The 22,901-nt window shown below is 56.0% G+C and overlaps 2 protein-coding genes across 2 annotated transcripts in view; one reads left to right on the plus strand and one right to left on the minus strand.

The window, feature by feature from the left end:
* Nucleotides 1-22,901, minus strand: part of CHLSN (cholesin) — a 125,482-nt gene that overhangs the window by 77,416 nt on the left and 25,165 nt on the right. The window lies entirely within an intron of this gene.
* GPER1 (G protein-coupled estrogen receptor 1) lies at nt 33-7,374 on the plus strand. Its single transcript, XM_017894220.1, is given in 3 exon segments — nt 33-1,853; nt 4,919-5,723; nt 5,725-7,374. Coding segments are annotated over 2 exon segments (1,140 nt in total). The 5' UTR covers nt 33-1,853; nt 4,919-5,237; the 3' UTR covers nt 6,379-7,374.

The raw sequence follows: 22,901 nt of genomic DNA on the forward strand, positions 1-22,901 counted from the left end.
TTAGAAACTGTGTGTATGTTTTCTAAAATACACATCTGTAAGACTTTAAATTGCTACTGCACAGATGCCTTGAGGCACCTCTGCAACAGGCTCCTAACCAAACATCACCAAGCAGCAAACTCCCCGGGAGGCCCCGAGGGGCCGAGTGCACCTGGAGGCCCAGCACCCCACTCCTGCACCTGCTCCAGCTCTCCTGCGGGGGAGCAGGCCCCGAGGGGCCGAGTGCACCCGAAGGCCCAGCACCCCACTCCTCTGCCTGCACCAGCTCTCCCGGTGGGGGTGAGGGGGGGGTCCCACGCAGGCCTCTGAACCGCGCCTCAGGCTGCAGCAGCCGCATTACTCATACTCAGCGGACAAAGGATCCAATCTCACCGCTTGGAAACATTACAGAGGGAAAACGACACCCAGAAGTAGGAGTGAGATTCGCAGAAGTTCCGTTCGGAGACTCACCCCTCGGCCTGGACAGCCGGGGCTGGCAGTGCCTGAGGACCCCCTCAGCCTGGGCAGCCCACGCCGGGGGTTGGGGGGCCTCGCTCTGCTCTCACGGGGCAGCCCAGGGTTCCCCAAGCGGCGGCTGACATTCGAATGGCCAGCAGGTGGCGCACTCGGAGGCGGCCGCCCCGCACGAGGCAGTTCGGAGGCCCCGGGAGTCCGCGGAGGGAGGTTTATTCTCTGCCCGCACGAGGCCGTGGAGGCTATGAAATCCGCAACCATGGGCAACGGAGGCGGCCTGCTGGGGAAGAGGCCACCAACACCTGGCCGGCAGGTAAGTTCCGCAGCGAGCGCGGGAAGCGGGACCCGAGGCGCGGCCAACACTCAGAGAAAACTACCGGCTAAGGGTCCCTCATCTGAATGCTTGGGACCGGAGGAGTTGGGAGTTCAGATTTTTGCAGATTTTGGAATACCTGCAGCTACAGAATGAGAAAGCTAAATACAAAATTCATTTGTGTTTCATACACACCTTACACTGCCTGAAAGTAACTTTATAAAACACTTTTAATAATTTCATGTATAAAACAAACTGTGAACGGTGCCTGGGGCTGCAGCCCGCCACACGAGGTCAGCTGTGGAATTTTCCACTTGAGTCGCGAGGCTCCAACAGTGCCGGACTGTGGGGCACTCTGGACTTCAGATTTCCAGATGCTCAACCAGTACTCAGATTCCTAAGTTACTTGTCAGAAATGCCTGCTATTTCTTGGGATTACATTTATCTCTGCAAATGTCTGTGAAATTCCTAAGTTAAATTCTTTATGTATCAAGCACGTGCTACTAAGTCAATTACGAAATTTAGTGTTTAACGCAGGTCAGTTGCAAAAACAAGAATATTGCTTGCTTCAACCCAGGATGACAGGTTATTACCTAAAGGATACACAATAGCTAGAATGATGCCTTCAAACTTAAAGAAAGGTTTGTATCTGTGGGTGAAGAAAAGCAGTTAAACTTCTATAAAAATAAGTCTAGTGGAACTGAGCTGATTGCCAAAGTGTGGGAGAAAAAAGGCCAGCAAAAAAATGGTTAACGCTAGCTTTCGGAGGAGGCCGCCCAGAGCCCAGCCAGAGAGGAGCAGGCGGAGGGGGCCTATAAAGCCCTGTGCCAAGGGGCAGACTCACTGGCTCACACGGAGGACGCACCCGCACCCGCCGGCAGGCTCAGACGGAGGACGCACCCGCCGGCCAGCCGGGAACCTTCCCTCGCGGGCTCCCAGGGCGGGTCTCTTCCTCTCTCCAGCCCTGCTCAGGCATTCAGCAGGTCCAACAGAGGCACACCTCCTGCAGCTGGGTTCCAAGTGCACCTCCAGCCTGATGGGCCTGACCGAGGAGGCTTCCAGGAGCACGGAAGGGGCTGCAACCCAGGTAGGACTCAGCCTCGGCCTGGCAGTGCCCTACCACTCACTAGGGGCGTGTGGGGGTGGTGCCACCCAGGCCGCTGTCCTGTTATGGGAACAGCTGGACGCAGACATGCAGACACCTCACCCCCTGGTGAGAGCAGCACCCAGCTTCCCAAACTCAAGGCAAAGACCCCTCTCCCACGGAGCTCCGGTGGTCTCAGCATGACCGCAGCAGGGGCTTTGCCTGGATGGCCTTTCTAATACGTGCTGAAAGTAGGACCCAGTATTCCGTCACGTTCTGTCCCAGCAAGAACGGGTCTCACTTCAAGAAAATGAGGGTGCCCGCTCTGCCCTGCCCTGTGGCGCCCCGGTCACTCTCACCAACCCTGAAGTCCTGGGAGGGCCACATGCCTTCTGACAGATGCAGACTTAAGAGCTGACTAAAGTGTGGCTTTATTTCTCTATGACAAGCAGAGGAAATCTGAAATGAGGTATCACGCTGTTTATAACTCCATGGACACCTCCAGGGAGGCCACGGGGCCAGTGGTGAACGGCACACTGGGTTCCTCTCACCCAGGACACGTCAGACACCAGGTCCCATCAGACACCAGGTCCCGTATCTTCTTGGTGTCTGCCAAGGATTAAACGACTCGATGTACATGGGAAAGAAATGAATGGCTCGGTTTTAAACTGTTTTTCCCTCAAAGTTCATTTAACAAAATAAGGAAAGAAAACAAACATAAGTTAAGGGTTCTGTCCACCTTTAAACTTCCTGCCACGCTGCGGTCTAATACCTTCCAGAATTTCTACATTGAAAGAGCAAAAGAAGTCCTCTGTGCCGTTTTTAAGAAATTTAATATAGAGGCTGAATGCGAAGTCTTTCAACCTTCCCTACAGAGCCTGAGAGCAGAGGCATTTATGCTGCTCGATGGCATTATCTACTAAAGAGGAATCAAGAGTGCAAAATACTAAAATCAAATTCATCAGCCCCAGCTAAGTGAAGGTGATTGAGTACTTTTAGAATAAGTGACACTGAGGCAGTGATTTATCTTGTCTTCCCCTACCCGCCTTTTTTTGAGATGGGGTCTCACTCCAGTTGCTCAGGCTAGAGTGCAGTGGTGTGATCTCAGCTGAGGCTAGAGTGCAGTGGTGTGATCTCAGCTCACTGCAGCCTCTACCTGCCGGGCTCAGGCGATCCTCCCACCTCAGCCTCCCGAGTAGCTGGGACTACAGGCACACACCACTATGCCCAGCTACTTTTTTTGTACTTTTTTAGTAGAGACAGGGTTTCACCATGTTGCCCAGGCTGGTCTCGAACTCCTGGACTTGAGCAATCCTCCCACCTCATCTTCCCAAAGTGCTGGGATTATAGGCCAGCCTTTTTTTTTTAAAGAAGTATTTTCAAGCAATAGGTCAATAAATCGCTAGTCTGGTTTTGTAGCACTTCAAAACAACAAGCCCTGGCCGGGCATGGTGGCTCACACCTGTAATCCCAGCACCGTGGGAGGCCAAGGTGGGTGGATCACTAGAGGTCAGAAGTTTGAGACAGGCCTGGCCAGCATGATGAAACCCCATCTCTACTAAAAATATAAAACATTAGCCAGGTGTGGTGATGCACACCTGTAATCCCAGATACTCAGGAGGCTGAGGAAGGAGAATCACTCTAACCCCGGAGGCAATGGTTGCAGTGAGCTGAGATTGTGCCACTGCACTCCAGCCTGGGTGACCAAAAAAAAAAAAAAAAAAAAAAAAGCACAACACACTCAAAACAATAACTCCTAATGATTTCAAAAGGTGAAATGAAAACTCCCAAAGGAAAAACAACTCAAACGCATTTTGAAGTGTTAGTTTACTCCAGGGCACCAGCACCATCTGGGCTGGGTAATTCTCTGTTGGGCTTGGGCACCTGTCCTAGGAACTGTAGGGAGCTGGGCGGCCGCCCTGGCCCCACCAGCAGCCCCCTAGCTGTGACAGCCCCCAGGTCCCCAGAGACCGCCAGTGTCTGCAGGTTAAGACCGTGGCCTGCTGCAGAGAGAACTTTCAGGAGCACAGTGACATGGGGCAGGTGACGGGACCCTCCCCACTGGCAGCAGGGCCAGGGTGACACGGGGCAGGTGACAGGACCCTCCCCACTGGCAGCTGGGCCGGGTGACACGGGGCAGGTGACAGGACCCTCCCCACTCATGGCAGGGCCAGAGTGACACGGGGCAGGTGACGGGACCCTCCCCACTCACGGCAAGGCCAGGGTGACACGGGGTGGGTGACGGGACCCTCCCCACTGGCGGCAGGGCCGGGGTGACATGGGACAGGTGACAGGACCCTCCCCACTTGCAGCAGGGTGAAGGCACTGCCATGGACAGGCGGCCCACTCCTCCCTCCCTGCAGAAGCCAAGCTCAGGAGGGACTCTCTCCTTGGAGTTTCTTCCTAGGTTATAAACAGCATTGCAAAAATATATTAGGTTTTACAATAATTTGCTAAAACATGGAATAAAAACTTAAAATATTATTTCCCAAAACAATGACCCCTTTCACTTTATATTACAAAATAAGTTTCATTTTGGTACCTAAACATACAACTAGCATGAGGAAACCGCTGAACTTCTGTGATCTATTTTATTGTGAGAGATGATTCTGCTCCAATGTCCAGTTTTCCGGACCCACTGTCTTCCAGAGACACTGGGCTTTCCCTTCCTGTTTTACTTCTCCATCAGCTGCTGAAATGCATTTTTCCCCTCTCCTCGCAAACGCCATTTTCCTGGGGTGGCCAAGCCCACACCCCGTTGCTTCCTGGGCCTGCTCTGTGGCTATAAAGGGAGAGAACACCCTGCCTGTGGGGGTTCTCCACGTCCAATCTCCAGCTGCAGCTGAGTGGCCGTGGGACCTGCAGGAAAGAAGGCCGTGTACTTCCCACAGGTGACTTCCACCTCAGCTCAACCACAGCCACCTCCTGAGCTTATAAAGCTGAGGTTCTGGCCTCCCCAGTGCTCCTGACACACCCAGACTCTACAGATACCCAGTCAGGGGCGGCAGGCCTTATCCCAAAGCTGGGGCCACTCGATGAGGCTTCATCCTCTCCTGTTGCTTCTCCAGGTACCCAGAGAGTGAGCGTCTCCACGCAGGACAGTGCACGGCAGCTGACACCTGCAGGGACGCCCGCCGGACGAGCACGCGGAGGGCCCTGGCCTCCACAGACGTGCCATGCCAGTGTGCAGAGCATCTGTTCTTCCCATTCTCTGCCATTTACAAACCCAACCCAAACCACCACAGGTGCTCCTCGGGAGCTTCCTGTCTGACAAATGCCGGGCTCACTTCAAGGAGAATCACGCTTCTTTCTAAAGATGAATTCACTGTTTAAAACAGAGCTCTGGGAGCCTTTTGGCAAATCTTGAAAGCTGCACGGTGCAGAGACATGGATGTGACTTCCCAAGCCCGGGGCGTGGGCCTGGAGATGTACCCGGGCACCATGCAGCCTGCAGCCCCCAACACCACCTCCCCCGAGCTCAACCTGTCCCACCCGCTCCTGGGCGCTGCCCTGGCGAACGGGACGGGCGAGCTCTCAGAGCACCAGCAGTACGTGATCGGCCTGTTCCTCTCGTGCCTCTACACCATCTTCCTCTTCCCCATCGGCTTTGTGGGCAACATCCTGATCCTGGTGGTGAATATCAGCTTCCGGGAGAAGATGACCATCCCCGACCTGTACTTCATCAACCTGGCAGTGGCGGACCTCATCCTGGTGGCCGACTCCCTCATCGAGGTGTTCAACCTGCACGAGCAGTACTACGACATCGCCGTGCTGTGCACCTTCATGTCGCTGTTCCTGCAGGTCAACATGTACAGCAGCGTCTTCTTAACCAAAATACACAAAACATGGATGAGCTTCGACCGGCTTACATCCCCTGGCCAGGGCCATGCGCTTGCGACCTGTTCCGCACACAAGCACCACGCACGGACTGGAGCTGCGGACCTCGATGGCATCTGTGTCAGCCACGCTGGTGCCCTTCACTGCCGTGCACCTGCAGCACACGGACGAGGCCTGCTTCTGCTTCGCAGACGTTCAGGAGGTGCAGTGGCTCGAGGTCACGCTGGGCTTCATTGTGCCCTTTGCCATCATCGGCCTGTGCTACTCCCTCATCGTCCGGGTGCTGGTCAGGGCACACCGGCACCGCGGGCTGCGGCCCCGGCGACAGAAGGCACTCCGCATGATCCTCGCGGTGGTGCTGGTCTTCTTCGTCTGCTGGCTGCCGGAGAACGTCTTCATCAGCGTGCACCTCCTGCAGCGGACGCAGCCCGGGGCCGCTCCCTGCAAGCAGTCTTTCCGCCACGCCCACCCCCTCACCGGCCATATTGTCAACCTCGCGGCATTCTCCAACAGCTGCCTCAACCCCCTCATCTACAGCTTTCTTGGGGAGACCTTCAGGGAAAAGCTGAGGCTGTACATTGAGCAGAAAACAAACCTGCCGGCCCTGAACCGCTTCTGCCACGCCACCCTGAAGGCCGTCATTCCAGACAGCACCGAGCAGTCAGACGTGAGGTTCAGCAGTGCCGTGTAGACAGCCTCGGCCGCAGAGGCCCAGCCGGCGTGTGACTCGGGAGCTGCACGCACCTGGGTGGACACAAGGCACGGCCATATCATGTCTCTAAACCGCTGTCAGACGTGGCTCCGGCTCCTCGGGGCCTCGCGAGAGTCACACTTGCCTGGTCACCCTGGGGCTGCTAAGGAAACCTCACGACGGGTCCTCCTTGACCCTGCACTCCTCACTCCTCACACAGAATTGCTACAATCCCAAAACACTCACCCCGCAGGGTCCAAAGGTCAGCGCTGACCAGCCTATTGCCCAGGTCCTCCCCATACACCCTGCCTGCCGCCACAGGAAATGTTTCCGACACTCTCAACCACAAAAGGCACACGGAGAGGCCACTGTGGGTGAAGCAACTCAGTTACACGTAACCCTAAAGCAAGTCTGCCACCGTGGGGGAACTAACGCTGGAGACACAAGGCGCTAGTGGGTCTGAGCTGGATGCTGCGGTGTGTCCTCTGCACCCACTGTCTGGAACACACAAGGTGTGAGCTAGCTGGCGCACCGCCGAGTTAAAGAGGAAAAGGAAAACACAGTGCTCTGGTGCATGCCTGAGCATCCTCCATCTTCCAGCATGGCAGCAATGGCGCTGTGCGGCCTCGCCAGGACTGCGAGGTCCTCGGCCCAGAGCAGCAGGAAGGCCCCTCTGTGGAGTGCCCGGCCCGTGGCAGCAGGAAGGGCCCTCTGCTGAGCGTCTGCCGCCTGCTCTGAGGCGGTTCAGTCACTGCTAGTTGACATCGTCATGGCAATTGCACTCATGTGGACTGGGACCGTGCGAGCTGCCATGTGGGCTAGTTGGGTGCCAGGACAATGAAATACTCCAGCACGTGTGGCTGACGAATTTGCTTCTACAGAAATAACAGCTGGGGACAACTGCGGTGATGATATAAAAACCTTCCCATAAAATGTAAGAAAAGCTGACGACGCTGGTGATGTTCAGCCTTTGTCAATAAAACAGTCATGTGCGGATCCTTCCAGAGGCTCTGTCTTGGGGGTCTGCCAAGTGGGGTGAGACGTGGGGTGGGCATGGGGCTCTCGGGAGAATCCCTCCCCGCTCACAGAAAACACAGCCCTCCCCTGCCACCCCGAAAAGTCTCACAAGGCCAGCTCTGAGTCCGGCCAACCGGACCTAACCTGGCATTTCCAGGCTGTCCAAAATGCTGTGGGGGCACTTCTGTGCCCCATGACGAGCTTCCCATGAATGTAGGAGGCAAGGCTCAGCCTTGTCCAGTAGCCTGTGCAACCTAAGCTGCCTTTCTAGCAGGCTCCCGGCCGCGTGCAAGGCCCAAGCACTCTGAGGCACCCAGGCGGGAAGGTTCCTGCTCCTCCCACCGCTAGGGCCGGATCCTGGCGTTGCTCCCCTCCTTCCCACCTCGCCCACCTGGCAGGAGCTGTCCCTGATGTTACCAAGGTGCACCTTAACCAGCGCCTGCGGCCCTCTCTTCACAAAAACCCATGCAGGGAGCCGGGATGTGTGGGTGAAGGGAACGAGCCGCCTGCACTACCCCTTCACTTTTCCTGTGTTTGCGATTCCGTTCTGTTTAAAGCTATGATACTGTTTTTTATTTGTGGTAACATAAAGTTTGATTTGCAAACATATGAAAGGAAAAGGCCAATTAAAGAAAACATCTGCAAAAGAGCAGGTGGTAAACAGATGCGGCACAACAAAGACTGAACGCTGCCACAGTGAGCCCAGGAAACTCCCTCCCCTCCTGTCTGTGGGACATGAGGCCATTATGTCGGTGGGTGTGGGAAGCCTGGGTCTCTCAGGCAGGTGGGGCCTGTATTCTCCATAACCCCAGCACCATGGTGCCGGGCTCCTCAGGAGGACAGTGCTTGGCCCAGACCGTGGCCTACAGGAGCAGCCTCTGTGCCCACTTCCATCAGGGTTGCTTTCCCCACAAATGCCCCACCGGGAAGCCTGGGAACAAGGCAGCTCCACGCACCGACAGGTCTCATGGAAGTGGAGATTGCTGTGGGGTGGCCAAGCCAGAAGCCAGGCTCACGCATGGCACAGTCCTGCAGAACACCGTGCGTGGCTTCTGCCACGACTCAGGCCTGGCGCACCGTCCCCCCACCCCCCACCTCTCCAGAGCCTGCAAGTCACCCCAGCTAAAAGGACACAGCCGTCACACTGACAGCCATGCTCTGGAGCTCCTTCCAGGCCGCAGGGACAGGACTTGCCCTCCTCCGAAGGGATGCCCTGACTCAATGCTCAGGACAGCCAGGCAGCAGCCCCCAAAACCCCCCACACCCGGGCGCTGTCTTTACAAGACGCATGCTTCAATGAAGCCCCTTTTGACCTCAGTGTTGCTGATGGGGAAAAACCACCCAAGTCCCAGAAAGCAGGTGGGGTGGACGCTCCCCACATCAGGCATTCCCCACACACAGTCCTGTTGACACAGCTTCGACAGGGCCAAGGGCAGACGCTTTAAAATACGCAGACTAGAGACCCGGCATTTCTGACGTCCAGCTCGGACGAGCTGATGTGGGGAGACCCACACGGAACATGGTCTGATCCCTGCCCCTCACAGCAGCCCCACAGGGTGGGCACTGTCCCTGCCACGCCAAGGAGGCGCTAGAAGGGTCAGTCACTGCTCAAAGCCTTAAATGGTGGGTAACACAGCTGGGAATTCAGCCACGCTCTCCTGGCTCGAAGCCCACAGTCCTGCCCCCTCTGTAGCACTCGGCAACCCCTGGCGTCTAACTGGCAAAAGCATGCCATGCAGAAATCATACAGAGCTGGGGGCCATGGGCACTGAGGGGTCACCCAAGGTCACCTGCCCATTCTCCTCTAAAGCCCGCTGTGTGGGAAGTGCTGGGACGGCAGCGGGGAGGGCTCCGCTGAGGCAATCTGGGAGGGAACTGCATCTGAACAGAGCCCCAGGCATATATTAGGGATGGGACTCAACTCTTTCCTCCACGTCAACCCACCACAGGGGACAGTGCTGACTCTGTGGCATCCTTCCCTCCCTGCCGCAGACACAGCAGGGGCCCTGCTCCTTCCTGCCCTCACCAGACACCGCTGTGAGTGCGCGGAAGCGTCAGGCCGCCCTGCTACGCCACTCCTCTCCACCAGGTCTCTTCCGGGGACTTGCCCAAGGCTCTGGACGGACAGAGCTGACACGCTGTCATCTAGCTGCCAGAAGCAGACTCTCAACCTGTGAAGCTGGCAGCGGCACTGCTCTGGGGACACTCACAGGCATGACAGGCACCCAGCAGCCAAGCCACGGGGCTGCGTTAAGGGCAGGTCCAACACTGAGGTCCCCACACGGTAGAGCCAGCCTTGGACCCTGGGCCCTGCAGTCCCTGACCTTGATATCCCAGAGCTGAGAGCCATAGGACAGAGACCCACAGGCCGGGCAGGGACTCAGTGGGTGCCTCCGGCCCAGCCACACACGCCCTTCTCCAGCACTTGCCTGGGAGCCAGGGCAAATGTAATTATTTTTGGCAGGCACATGGTGAGATAAAATCAAGGCGTCTTAACTGCTCTGTTGTTTCCTGGTAACCCAACTCTCTTATACATAAGTGCTTTTTAAACCCCATAAGGAGCTCAAAAGTACGTAGCTGCAAGCATAGGAAAAACCCCCGCGTTAGCATTGAACATGACCTCATCGTTCTCTGTGCCTAACAATTGACTCTTGACCTCACGAGAGTGACACGGCCTACCCGCCCTTCCCAGCCCTGCACCTCCCACTGAGTGAGAAGCAGCAGCGGTGGGCTCACTAATGCTCCTGCGCCCATTACCTGAAGTCTTGGGGGGTCGGAGCAGGGGAGAGAACGACAAAGAAACCTTCTTCGGAGGGTGTTTCTGTGGCGGGGTGGGAAGCCATTCCTAAGCCATCCTGGACGCCCCGCAAACTGGGCAATGAGGCAATGTGAGGAGGCTCCTGAAGCTGGGGCTCTCCCAGCAGAGGTGGGAGACAGAGCAGGAGAGAGGAGTCCATGGGAACGGGTCAGGGCTGAGGACAAGGCTTAACCCAGACGTTTAAAGTAAGAAGAAGCACACAGACTATGCAAGTCCACGCACACGTCTGTGTGTGCACATCCTGAGCGTGCTTGTGAGTACGTGTCTACGGTGTGTACATGTGTCTGAACACACACAGACACACACTCACATGTTCCAAGCTCCATCTCTGCAGCCCTCCTGCACCAGGCCTGGCCCCAAACACTGCCGCCCTCCACAAGGGCCCAGGGCTCCAGGAGAAATGGCTGATTGGGGCCAGGGCAGCGAGAGACAAGATGAGCCTGAGACAGGTGATTCTGACGGAGGCAAGAAAGGATCCAAGAGCACGTTGGGTGACACCCAAAGGACACGGGATGTCCTCACCAAAGCTGGGACAGCGTGAGCAGTATGATGAGTAAGAAGAGACAACTGTGATAAGGCCGTCAAAAACAGGAGTCCGCAAGTCCACTCCAACAATAAACAGACCTAATATAATTTAAATAAAATGAACGAATCCATGAATGGAAAGAGTCTCACTTCTAATAAAGCGCTGGCTGGTAAAGTGGTTGGAAAAGCATCACTCTGTGGCTTAGAGAGGGAGACGGGGGCAGGTAAGAGCCACAAATGGAGGGCAAATCTCGGGGGATGGTGAGGTGCAGGGGACTGCAGGGCCTACCTGTCCCCCATGGACGGCTTGTTAGTGCTCAGGGAAAAGTCACCACATAGTGGAGACGGGACAGCCCCTCGCTGGGTGATCACATGGGCAGCGCCAACAAGGAGGCCGGTCCAGACGCAACACCCTGAGAAGGGTGCGTCTCGTGCTGTAATCTAGGAACGCACAGCCTGAGTCTAACCGGGAGGGAATGTGAGATAAACAGGAAGTGAGGATGCGGAACCAGCATGCATCAAAAATGCCCATGTGATAAAAGAAAAAGGCAGAGCAACCGTCCCAAACTAAGAAAGAGGGAAGGAGATGTGCTAGACAGGGCGCCCTACCAGAAGGAAAAATGTGTCATGAAGGATTTTACAGGGTCAGTCGACAAGAGTGGAATACCCTGGGAGATAAAAGTGCTGCCTCAATGACCAATTTCCCGAGACTGGCAACCATGCTTCTTAGGAAGCCCACACTGGAGTGTATGGAGGGAAGAGATAGGACTGCACGAGTCACCCCCAAGAGTCTCTGTCGGGGCAGGACGCACACAACAGTTGGGGTGGGTGCACAGCAAACGCACACGACAAACGTTACCCACTCCATGCCCCTGGATCAGCCTCAAAGAACTGGAAACATGCATCCAAGCAAGCATCTGTTTGTGAATGTCCACAGCAGCACCGTCCACAAGAATCAACAGGTGGAAACAGCCCAGATGTCCATAAGCCGATAGATGGAGAAACAAAATCAGTCGATCCAACAGCAGAATATTACTCTGCCATGAAAAGGAACAAAGTGCAGACCAGGCTATAGCACAGTGGACCTGGAAACGCCACGCTCAGGGAGATAAAATCACGGTCAGAGAGATAAAGTAGACACAAGTGGAGAAGTCACGTTTGGTGAGATAAAGCAGACACAAGTAGAGACACCATGCTCTGTGAGATAAAGCACACACAAGGAGCAGACATGAGTGGAAACGCCACGCTCAGTGAGATAAAGCAGACACGAGCACAATGTCCACTGCGCGTGCATCCGCCGACGTGAAACGTGCAGGGCAGACAGGTCCACAGGACAGAAGGCTGGGAAGTGGCTGCCGGGACTGGGACAAGTCGGGGCTGGGGAGCCACTGCTGACGCGCATGGGGTTTCCTTTGGGGTGAAGAAAACGTTCTAGAATTAGATTGTGGCGATGGCTGCACAAGTCAGTGACTAGTACACACTTCAAAACGGTGGATTTCTGCTACGTAAATTACATCTCAGTAAAGCTGCCATTGAGACCACAGTAACCACTCATGCGCCAGGTTGTGTTCCTGCAGCCGGCCTTCCCTTCTTGGAGCCTTGCTGTCCTCTGCAGACCAATTCTGTCCCTCTGAAGCACAGGCTACTGTCGGGCAGTGCTGGCTAATGGTCGCCCCGTGCTGGTGGGCCACGGGGACGCCAGCCCAGCCCTCCACACACACTTCGTTAGCAGCCACAAAACATTTCCTAGGAGCAGAAGGGTTTTTGCCATCTGGAATCCTAGACGCCATCCTCCAACATTTATTGAAAAGCTTCTAATTAAAGTTTTCTCTTCTCACTCACTGCCTGGTAACTCAAGTTTTATTTTCTTCTCCACAGTGGGAAACTCATTATCTGGGATGTCTTTGGATGTGCTTTTAAATTAAAAATGGAGGAAAAGAACGTTAGTCAAAATTAAAGCTGAATTGACTGAGTCGCTCTGGACTGCCTCATAAGGTGGAGATGCCAGCTCTGCCTCCCGCAGAGCTTGGTTGCCAGGACCAGGTCAGGCTGCCCGGGTGTTGCCGTCTGACCTGCACACACATATGGCCACGTGAGGACACAAGCAATTGTCTCATTTGCTGTGTGCTGTTTGCAGACACTTTTCACTGGGAGATTTGCTCAGAACTCCAGAAGACAAGGGTACATCATTCAGGCCACGGTGCGGCAGACCCACCTGACAGTGGCAACTCGGCCGCGGTACACCCCGAGTGACGCTGTGCGGCAGAGGCACCTGAGGGTGGGTTCGGAGTTTCGATCCGAGCTATGGAACCTGGGGATGGAAAACTGGATAATCCACTTCTCATCTAAGAGGAACATCTGAGCCCTCATCCCAGTTCTATGCACCGCAGGCCAAATGGGAGGGAGAGCTTGTGTTCTGGGTTAAATGAAGGTTGCCAGGTGGAGGGTGCTGAGTGGAAATGCTGTACATGCCACATGCCTTTTTCAAGGTGTGTTCCCCCGTCCAGCTGGCCACCACGGCACCCGGCCCCGTATGAGCCCCCAGTGGAGTGCCATGTGTCGTGTGCTGGCACGGGGCCTCTTCTCAGGCCTCCTTAGGCGCTGCCAGCCCACTGGAGCCGACAGAGGCTGGGTGCCGCTGTTTGGGCCGCTGCTGCTCTTCTTGCTGGTGACCAATTCTCTGGGACAGAGTGGACACCAGAGGCAGGCAAAGCCACAGCTGTGGGTGCCACACGCAGGCTGCACAGACCAGGGACAGGTGTGAGCTCTGAGGCACCCGGCCCATCTCCGTGGCAGGAGCTTCTGTCTGAGCCTGGGGAGGAAAAGCCTCCACCTCGCTAAGAGGCGTCAGCTGGGGAGCCTGGGCCGTGCATCCTCCAGAAGCCATGGCTGGAGACCTTCGCTCCAGACGTGAACAGCCCCTGCCTTCCTGGCTCTCTGGCAGGTGGGGAGTCGGCTGACCCAGGTCTACCGGAAACAAAGTGGGGGCTGGGGGAGGGGCCGTCTGTGAAACATCCCCGGCCGGAGCCCCTCACTGTCCCCTCTGCCTCCTGGGCTCCCAGACTCCACAGTGGGTTCTTATGGTAAAAACCCCTTTCTGAGCACTTTACCCATCCCGCCCACAGGCACAGACAACACCCCGAAAGGACAGCTGTGCCTACGATCCATCAGCAAGTGCCCCGGGAACAGCTGAGGGGCAGAGATGGGGGAGGCCCACAGATGCAGGCACAGAGCCTAGTGTGCTTGGGATGGGCCAGGCAGTCCCTGCTCCTGGCTAGGCGAGGTCTGCAAAGGCCTTCCACCCCAGGCATGGCCAGTCAGGGAGGCTCACCGTCCACTCGGAAGGACACAGCCCGTTTCAGGGCACATGGGCCTGGGAGTGTTATGTGTCATGATGGCCCCTGAGGTGACACGTGCACCACGAGGGCAGGCGTGTACGCGCACACACTCCGGCAGACTCCGCTCCCGCACACGCCCAGGATGTGTTGCTGGGAAACGTCAGCTGCCGCAGTCGGTCTGTCTGAGGTCTGCCATTGTCCGGCGGGGGAAGGACGGAGCCTGGGAACAAGGGTTAAAAAGCCAGAGGAGCACAGAACAAAAGGCCCCGGAAGCTGGGGTGCTGCTGAGCCCGGGTACTGGGGTGGACTCCATCTGAAACTTAGCACCAGAAGTCAGCTGCTGGGAGTCCTGGAAGGGATCCAGCTACTCTCGGAGCAGTTGCGTGCGGTGTCGGACCAGGGGCTGGCTCTGTAGAATACGAGCATCTGCCGACTGAGCCTCTGAACAGGACTCAGTGAGCGGCTCCTTACACAGAGCCCCTTCCTTCCTGCTCCCGCCCCTCCCGCGGCTGTTCCTGGACAACCTCTAGAGCTCACCACCTTCAGCCTCCTGTCTGATTCTCGCCGGGATCAGCCTTCAGGGGCAGCCTGGGTTCCTTGAGGGGTGGACCATCCCGTGTCCACCGGAGAGTCCCAGCACCAGGCCCTGCCCACGGCACACCTGCTGAGGGGCCACTCAGCACAGCCATGGCCACCTGAACTCCTGGCCTCGGTACCCGGGCAGACGTCAGCTGCCCCAGGCAATCACAAGAAAGGAGCTGTGCATTGTGGGCACAGCACAAAGCCCTGCTTGGCCTCCAGAAAGCGAGGTTGGCTCCTGAGTCTTGGCTCGCAGGGGTCGCCCTTACTCTGTTCTCTGGTTCAAGAGGAAGTGGCCAAGCCAGCCGAGCCAGGAAAAAGCTGCAGTGCCTTGGCAGCGTGTGAAATGCAGAGGGTCTTGCCCACAGACGTCATCACAGCAGAGCCCTCTCCCCACCGGGACTGGGCAGCATGTCCCCTGGCCACAGACCTGGCTTTGGAGCACGTGCACCACTCACGTTAACCATCCAGAGCTACAGGCAACAGCCCGGTGCCAAGTGCAACCAGTCAGAAAAGAAAAACACACACACAAAACGGCAAAACACAAACTCCATCCAAAGTCCACCCACAAGCAAAGCCAACCGCGTTATTCAGAGCTGCGCGCACAGCACACGGCCCTAGAGAAAAGCGAGGAGCTGGGCCCAGCATGAGCGGAAGTTCCCTTCTCCACAGCGCGGTCCCGCTAAAGCTGTGGGCGCTGTTGATTTGCGTGTCTTACAATAAGGAGAGGAGAGGGAGAAGAAGGGGAAAGTCGGCGTCTGCAGCCACAATCAAGTTCTTCCGCTCACCTATGACTGTGAAACTCACGGCTCCGGCCACGCTGGAGTCCAACACCAGGTCACTGTCACCTCCAGGGAATGGTCTTGCTTCTCTGGTAAAACCAAAGGGGTGTTTCAAACAATGCCCACCTTCCATTCACCTGTTTTAAAACTATTTTTTTTTTTCAAGGCAGGAGTGGATGTTTATTAAAAAGGTTTAGGAGAGAAAGGAAGGTGCACTCAAAAGAGACCCCAGCCGGCGACCTGGAGAACAGGTGACCCACTGAACCACGATCCTGCGCCCCTTTCCCATGACTCTTCCCTGAGGGTGGGCCGCCCGCAGGCACAATGCCCGCCTCACCCTTGGGAAGCGAGCATGTGTGGTGGGATTGGGAAATTGCACATGGGCAAGAAAGCAGGCATGGCGTCAGCAACATCAGACACATAATCGGGGGCCTCAGTAAGAAAAAGGACAGCAGCTCTTCCTTGCTGCAAAATACAGTCAGGAGGAAAAAAGCCCCATCCCCCGCAGCAGCTTGAACAGAAACATCGTGCAGGGTGGTGAGCACACCAGGGAGCAGGAAGAAAGAGACACTCTGCTTCTGTCTAGACCCCGACCCCTTGCCTGTGACATGGAGCCCACCACATGTCTGACAGCAGACCTCTGTGGCGTGCAGGCTGGGGCCTGGACGGGGTCTCCTGGGCCCTCCTCCCTGGCAGCCCCGTCTGGGAGGCGCGGGTGCGGCCAGTTCACACATAAACGGTGCGGAATGCCACAGGCCACAGGGAAAGGTGCTTACATGGCTCCCCAAACTAAACTTCCTTCCATGCCTGACTCTGTGGTAAAAGACAAGTGTCCACGCTGGGCAAGGCCGAAAGCTTCATCCCCTGGGCTGAGATTCTCTGGTGAAAGTGTCAAAGTGGAAGCGGCTACTGGAGAAAAACCCTCGCGCGGGAAGGCACAGTCATTCAGCTTCTTTAAGGAAAACCCAGCTATCAGCTATTCATACGACAGTCGTGAGAATGACCTAGCACGCCACACACACGCAGTCCTCTTGGCATATCTGCGGCTGGGGAGGCTGTCACCGCACTAAGAATTGGCCCTTATTTGTATTTCCATTTCCCAAGTTGAACTGTATCAGGAGACATTTGCCGATGAAACTGCTGACAAAGTCAGACTTCCTGCTACAAAGGCCGACTTCAGAAATTCAGACCACGCTTTCATTTATGACAGAATTTAAACAAAACAAACAGTGACAGTCCTCACCCTGCACAGGAGAGGGCTGTGCTCCATCTCCCGCACGCTGTCGCATGGCATCTCCCTGGCCCCTGAGATGGGTCTGCGGTTGTCCCCACTTCACGGTGAGACACAGGCATGCAGAGGGCGCCCGACCTGGAACTAGCTTGGGGGTGGGCTCCCAAGGACCAGGCAGTGTGGAGAGCACCCGGTGGGGCAGGGGAGAGCAGGAAGGGTGGAAGGAACCCCGGCCTGAATGGCCCACAGCAGCGCTGCCCCGGCCCAGGGAGTAAGTTCCCACCACACTCCAGGCTCTGTGCTTTGGGGTCTTGGTGCCACCTAAGCACCAGCCCTGTGCTGGCACCCACCAGGCTCTGCCATGGCACCCACAGGTTTCGGCCCCATCTGGTTACCATCTCACACTGCCAGGCGGGACCAAAGTACCTGGATTGAGGTGGCAGCTCTGCTGAGTCCTGAACCGTGGGCAGGGCTGTCAGGCCATAAAGGTCCCGGAGAGGGCCAACCCCAACTGTCAGCACTGAGGCCAAGGCCTCAACACTGGCTTTCACTGACCAGCCTTGAAAAGCATCATCCGCCATGCATGCAGTGGCCCGGGAGGCTGAGGCGGGAGGGTTTGAGGCTGCAGTGAGCTATGATCATGCCTGTGAATAGTGACTGCACTCCCGCCTGGGAAACAGCAAGATCCATCTTTAATGCATTAACGTCATCTATGAGCAGCAGATGAAAGCTCAGACACCTGAGAGGCTGGTGGCTCCAAGGTGCTCGCACACCCTGACGCCTGCGCGTCACCACCGCAGTGCCAGGCAAATCGAAGCGGAGCCTTTCTCCAGGTCAGTGCAACTGTGCTCCCGAGGGGCCCGTGCAGCTCACGGGGAAAGGCCACCCCGTGCCACTCAGAATTGCCAGGAGCGCAGTAAGTTTAAACTAGACACTGTTTATGCGCCTGACAGCAGGAGACGTGAGCCGGGTGCCTGGGAAAACCATCTTCAAAGCAACAACTGTTTTCCCAGCTGTGAATGCTCCGTCCTGGGAAATCTGCTCATACCACTACAAAAACAATTTTGAAAAGACTATACAAATATGCACCCTCATCTGTCCATTCTGGTACTTTAGACCCAAAACTGAAGAACTTTCTGGAGCACACTGTCCACTTAGCCAGTGACTAATATTCTTTATAAACATGAGTGAATGTTATAATGAAATAAGCTTCCTTGAATAAATGTGGTTAGTTCACTTAACTGAGAACAATAAATTCAGCGGCTTCCTTTGAAGAGTCAGGAAGTGGAGATAATCACAGCAGAAGAGAGGGACAGACAGGAAGCCTACACTTTTGCACTCTCTATTTTCTTAACATGTATCGCAATTTTATAAAAGAAAAATAGTTGTCATGAAGGAAGACGCATTACAACCCTGGGTAAAAGGACCGGGGCAGGAGCATGGACAAGCCACAGGCTCTGGGCACCTCTGGAACAAAATCTCACTTCAGCTTAAAATACCGAACGTATACCGTGACCAGCAATTTCAATATGGTGACCAAGTGACATCCCCCTTCCAACGCCAAGAAGACAACAGCCCTGGAAACAGCTTCAGTCAGGAGACCCAGGGTGCCGGCCTGGTTCTGCTGCCGGCCGTGGAACAGGTTTCCGAGCCTGAGGGTGACGCCCCAGCCTCTAAGAGCAGATGCCTGAGAACGACAGGGGCTGCCTCACAGGGTAGCCTGTCGTTGTCTCAAAAGCAGCAAAGGAATCAATGAATTTTGAGATCCTGGTTGTTACTCACTCCACAAATTACTGTGGTGACACTACGTGCAAAACCAGGAAGCCAGCCATGCTTTTAAAAATACTTAAGAAAAAAAATTACAAGGATATGAAAATGTACCAAATATTTCTCTTTCTTATTTTATTTATTTATTTTTTGAGATGAAGTCTTGCTCTGTTGCCCAGGCTGGAGGGCAGTGGTGTGATCTCAGCTCACTGCAACCTCCGCCTCCCAGGTTCAGGCGATTCTCCTGCCTCAGCCTCCCAAGTAGCTGAGATTACAGGCGCCCGCCACCACGTCCGGCTAACATTTCTCTTTCTAAACATTTCCATGTTTTCTGTATTTTTCATAATGGGTGTGTTTTACTTTTAGAAAGAGGAGGAAAAGGCTTTGTTTTTAAAATTAAATTAAGAATGATATTAAAAGACCATGTATAAATTGAATCCATGCTAAGTGTTCGGCCACGTCAGAAAGACGCATCCATATCACAGGAACAGAGAGGAGCACATAGAGGGGAAAAGTGTGAGGTGAAGGGGCAGAGGGAGTTGCTTTCCTTGCTCAACCTTTCCTTGTATCATTTCTATGCTGTTTATTTAGGAGACGAATGGGAAATGGAAAGCGTTTCCAAGGCCACGCACTGTGCAGATGCTGCGGAAGTAACTTCTCCTCACTGCTCACCGCTCCCATCCTCCAGTCCCGCATGCTGCCCAGCCAAGCACTCAGGCTGTCGGGCTCTGCCAGCCATGCGGACTCTTCTTCACGTGCGGATGGCACCACCATCCCGCCCAACAGAGACAGCCACCTGGTCCCCGCACAGACCCCAACAGAGACGGCCACCTGGTCTCCACACAGACTCCAACGGAGACGGCCACCTGGTACCTGTACAGACCCCAACAGAGACGGCCACCTGGTCCCCACACAGACAGACCCCAACAGAGACGGCCACCTGGTCCCCGCACAGACAGACCCCAACAGAGACGGCCACCTGGTCCCCACAAAGACCCCAACAGAGACGGCCACCTGGTCCCCACACAGACGCCAACAGAGACGGCCACCAGGTCCCCGCACAGACTCCAGCAGAGACGGCCACCTGATCCCCGCACAGACCCCAACAGAGACGGCCACCCGGTCCCCTCACAGACCCAAACAGAGACGGCCACCTGGTCCCCGCACAGACCCCAAAGTAGACGCCACCTGTCCCGCACAGACCCCCAACAGAGACGGCCACCTGGTCCCGCCACAGACCCCAACAGAGACTGGCCCACCTGTCTCTCTGCACAGACCAACAGAGACGGCCACCTGGCTCCCCCCCGCACCAGACCCCAACCAGAGACGGCCACCGGTCCCTGCACAGTGGTCCTCCAGTGTGTGTGTCTGGCAATAGAGGGCATCCAGAACCCAGCCCAGAGCGAAGCCCCAGAGAATGCGTCCGTCCAGCGCTTCTGAGGGTCCCTGTGTTCTGGTGCCGTGTGGGGGAAAGGACAGAACCAAGATAGCCAGGACGCAGGCAGGGATGAGAGATGCAGAGGGGATGCGGACACGGGAGGGGCAGGGGGGCCCCCCAGGGGCCAGCCCAGGGCCGGAGTGGGAAGAGCTTCCACGGAGTCCGCTGACAGCAGAGACGGACTGACACGTCGGGAGGAGCCCGGCCCACGTGAGCAAACAGAAGGCAGGTGGGAGAACAGGGGCAGCCTGGTGTGGGTGATGGGCCCGGGGTGGGCAGAAGGGCCCCACTCCGGGTGTCTTTCTTTTTTTTTTTTTTTTTTTTTGGGAGACGGAGTCTCGCTCTGTCGCCCAGGCTGGAGTGCAGTGGCCGGATCTCAGCTCACTGCAAGCTCCGCCTCCCGGGTTCACGCCATTCTCCTGCCTCAGCCTCCCGAGTAGCTGGGACTACAGGCGCCGCCACCTCGCCCGGCTAGTTTTTTGTATTTTTTAGTAGAGACAGGGTTTCACCGTGTTAGCCAGGATGGTCTCGATCTCCTGACCTTGTGATCCGCCCGCCTCAGCCTGCCAAAGTGCTGGGATTACAGGCTTGAGCCACCGTGCCCGGCCCAGGGCGTCTTTCAAAGGCAGACAAGGCAGGGCTCACTGCGTGTGGAGCACGGTGGGAAAAGACACCAGAGAAGATGCCGTTGCTGCCGGAGGGGAATCCCCGGCCGTACTCCCAGCTCCCAAAAGACCACCTGACCTCAAGTCTGAATCTGCCGCCCCCTTCCCTCCATGCTGTTTCTGCAGTGGCGAAGGGCAGCTGGGCCAGGTGAACACACAAAGAGGAAGCCAAAGTGTGGTGCATGGCCAGGCCGGACAGAGGGACGCAGCTCCCTGCCCACCGTGACCATGGCCAGGAGCCCCCAGCAGCAGGTACTGCCGGGACTGCACCAGGCCACTGCGAAGCGCAGCTCTGCCAGCACCAGCCTCCTTGCCTGCCCGTGCAGCATCAGCTCTGCCTGGAAGGAACAGGGACTCGACTCTGGGAAGGAAGGAAGCTCCAATGCTCTGCATTGCAGGACCATGAAGAGAAGAGAAGGGGGGAAGGAAAGCCACAGAGGAAGCCACGTGTCCGCGTGCACTGTGGGCAAGGTCGACGCCCACCCAGAAAAACTGCCGCTTACTCCCGTCTGTAACCCACTCTCCCCAAGTGCAGTGGGCACTCCGCAGCCCACCTCGAAACGGGAGAGAGCCCATGATGCGCTCACAGACACCCAGCTCCACACGGGTCAACAAATACGGTCCCATCTGCAAAAAAGAGAGAAAACTGCCATTTACCAAGAACCCACTACACAGAAGCCAGTGACTGCGGAACCCCCAACAGACATGACGGCCTCCTGCTCCTTAACCCAGGGAAGCTGGTGGCTTCTTCCCACTTTACACAGAATGAAACCACGAGATGAAGGTTCTGTCTCCCAATCACAGAACCAGCTCTTGCTGCCAACACCATGCTGCCCACAAGCTGCAAAGCACACACCAAAAGCTCAGTGAACAAGACAGAACTACTGGATGGAGCTCTGAGCTCTTTCTGACAATCTTATGAACACTAGGGTTCTCTCCCAGAACTGTACCACTGTGATGTACAGTCTGCAGGGTCTTCCCTGAATCCCACCAGAGGCCTGCAGGGAAGACCTTCCTGCACTGGAGCCCCACACCCCGGGAGGAAGCAGAGGAGGACTGTGCCCCGCACCCTGGGAGGAAGCAGAGGAGCCTGTGTCCCGCACTGGAGTCCCCACACCCCAGGAGGAAACGGAGGGCTGTGTCCCGCACCCCGGGAGGAAGCAGAGGAGCCTGTGTCCCGCACTGGAGTCCCCACACCCCGGGAGGAAGCAGAGGAGGGCTGTGTCCCACACCCCGGGAGGAAGCAGAGGACTGTGCCCCGCACCCCGGGAGGAAGCAGAGGACTGTGCCCCGCACCCCGGGAGGAAGCAGAGGACTGTGCCCCGCACCCCGGGAGGAAGCAGAGGAGGGCTGCTCTCCTTGACAGGCCCTGTGGGCAGCTCTGCATCCAGCTGCTGGGGACTCCACGAATCTCATGGCCCAAACGCACAGGTGTGCTGACTTGTCAACTGGGGGTTCCCGTGAGGCGGGGACAGTGCAAATCTGCCTGGGGTTCTGATTCTGAGCAGATGGCTTTCTATCCACCCCAGCTTCCCTGCCATGTGTCTCAGCCAGCTAAGAGGACTTTGTACCTCCCATTTTAAAGACAAGTGGCTCTTGCCTGGGAGGGCAGTTTAGTTCCACTCTCTGCTGCCTGAGTGTCTGAGATCACCCGGGTTTCCGTGTCACCGATGACACACCCGCCCCTACCGTGTACACCTGCTTTGATGCCTCTGGGGGCCATCCAGTGTCCACTCCCCTCACTGGTATGGCTGTTCGGTCTCTTCTTTACCACTTGCTTTTGAATTAGCTGTTAGAAAATTCTGCTGTGATGTTTCTTCCAGGCTTTTTTTTTTTTTTTTTTTTTGAGACGGAGTCTTGTTCTGTCACCCAGGCTGGAGTGCAGTGGGCATGATCTCGGCTCACTGCAACCTTTGCCTCCCGGGTTCAAGCGATTCTCCTGCCTCAGCCCCCCAAGTAGCTGGGATCACAGGTGCCCACCATCACACCCAGCTAATTTTTGTATTTTTTGCAGAGACAGGGTTTCAACATGTTGGCCAGGCTGGCCTCAAACTCCTGACCTCAGGTGATCCACCCACCACAGCCTCCCAAAGTGCTCGGAGCCACCACACCCAGTCTCTTCTGGTATTTTTATGTGTTTGAGGCAGAAGGGACTATTGCCCATGTTGACCAATCCATCATATTGACAGAAGTTCTATATATCTTCATTACCTAAACTTTTATGACAAGCAAGTATTTGTTTTAAACAATTTTAAAATACTTTAATCCAATAAAAAAAAAGCCTCTTCAAGTGGTCCTAATCCTATAAGCTGAAAACTACAGGCCTGAAGATCACCTTGAGAATCCAGCGTGCCCCCGAAGCC

The sequence above is a fragment of the Rhinopithecus bieti genome, unplaced genomic scaffold (assembly GCF_001698545.2).
Source record: "Rhinopithecus bieti isolate Rb0 unplaced genomic scaffold, ASM169854v2 scaffold_1017, whole genome shotgun sequence".
NCBI lineage: Eukaryota > Metazoa > Chordata > Mammalia > Primates > Cercopithecidae > Rhinopithecus > Rhinopithecus bieti.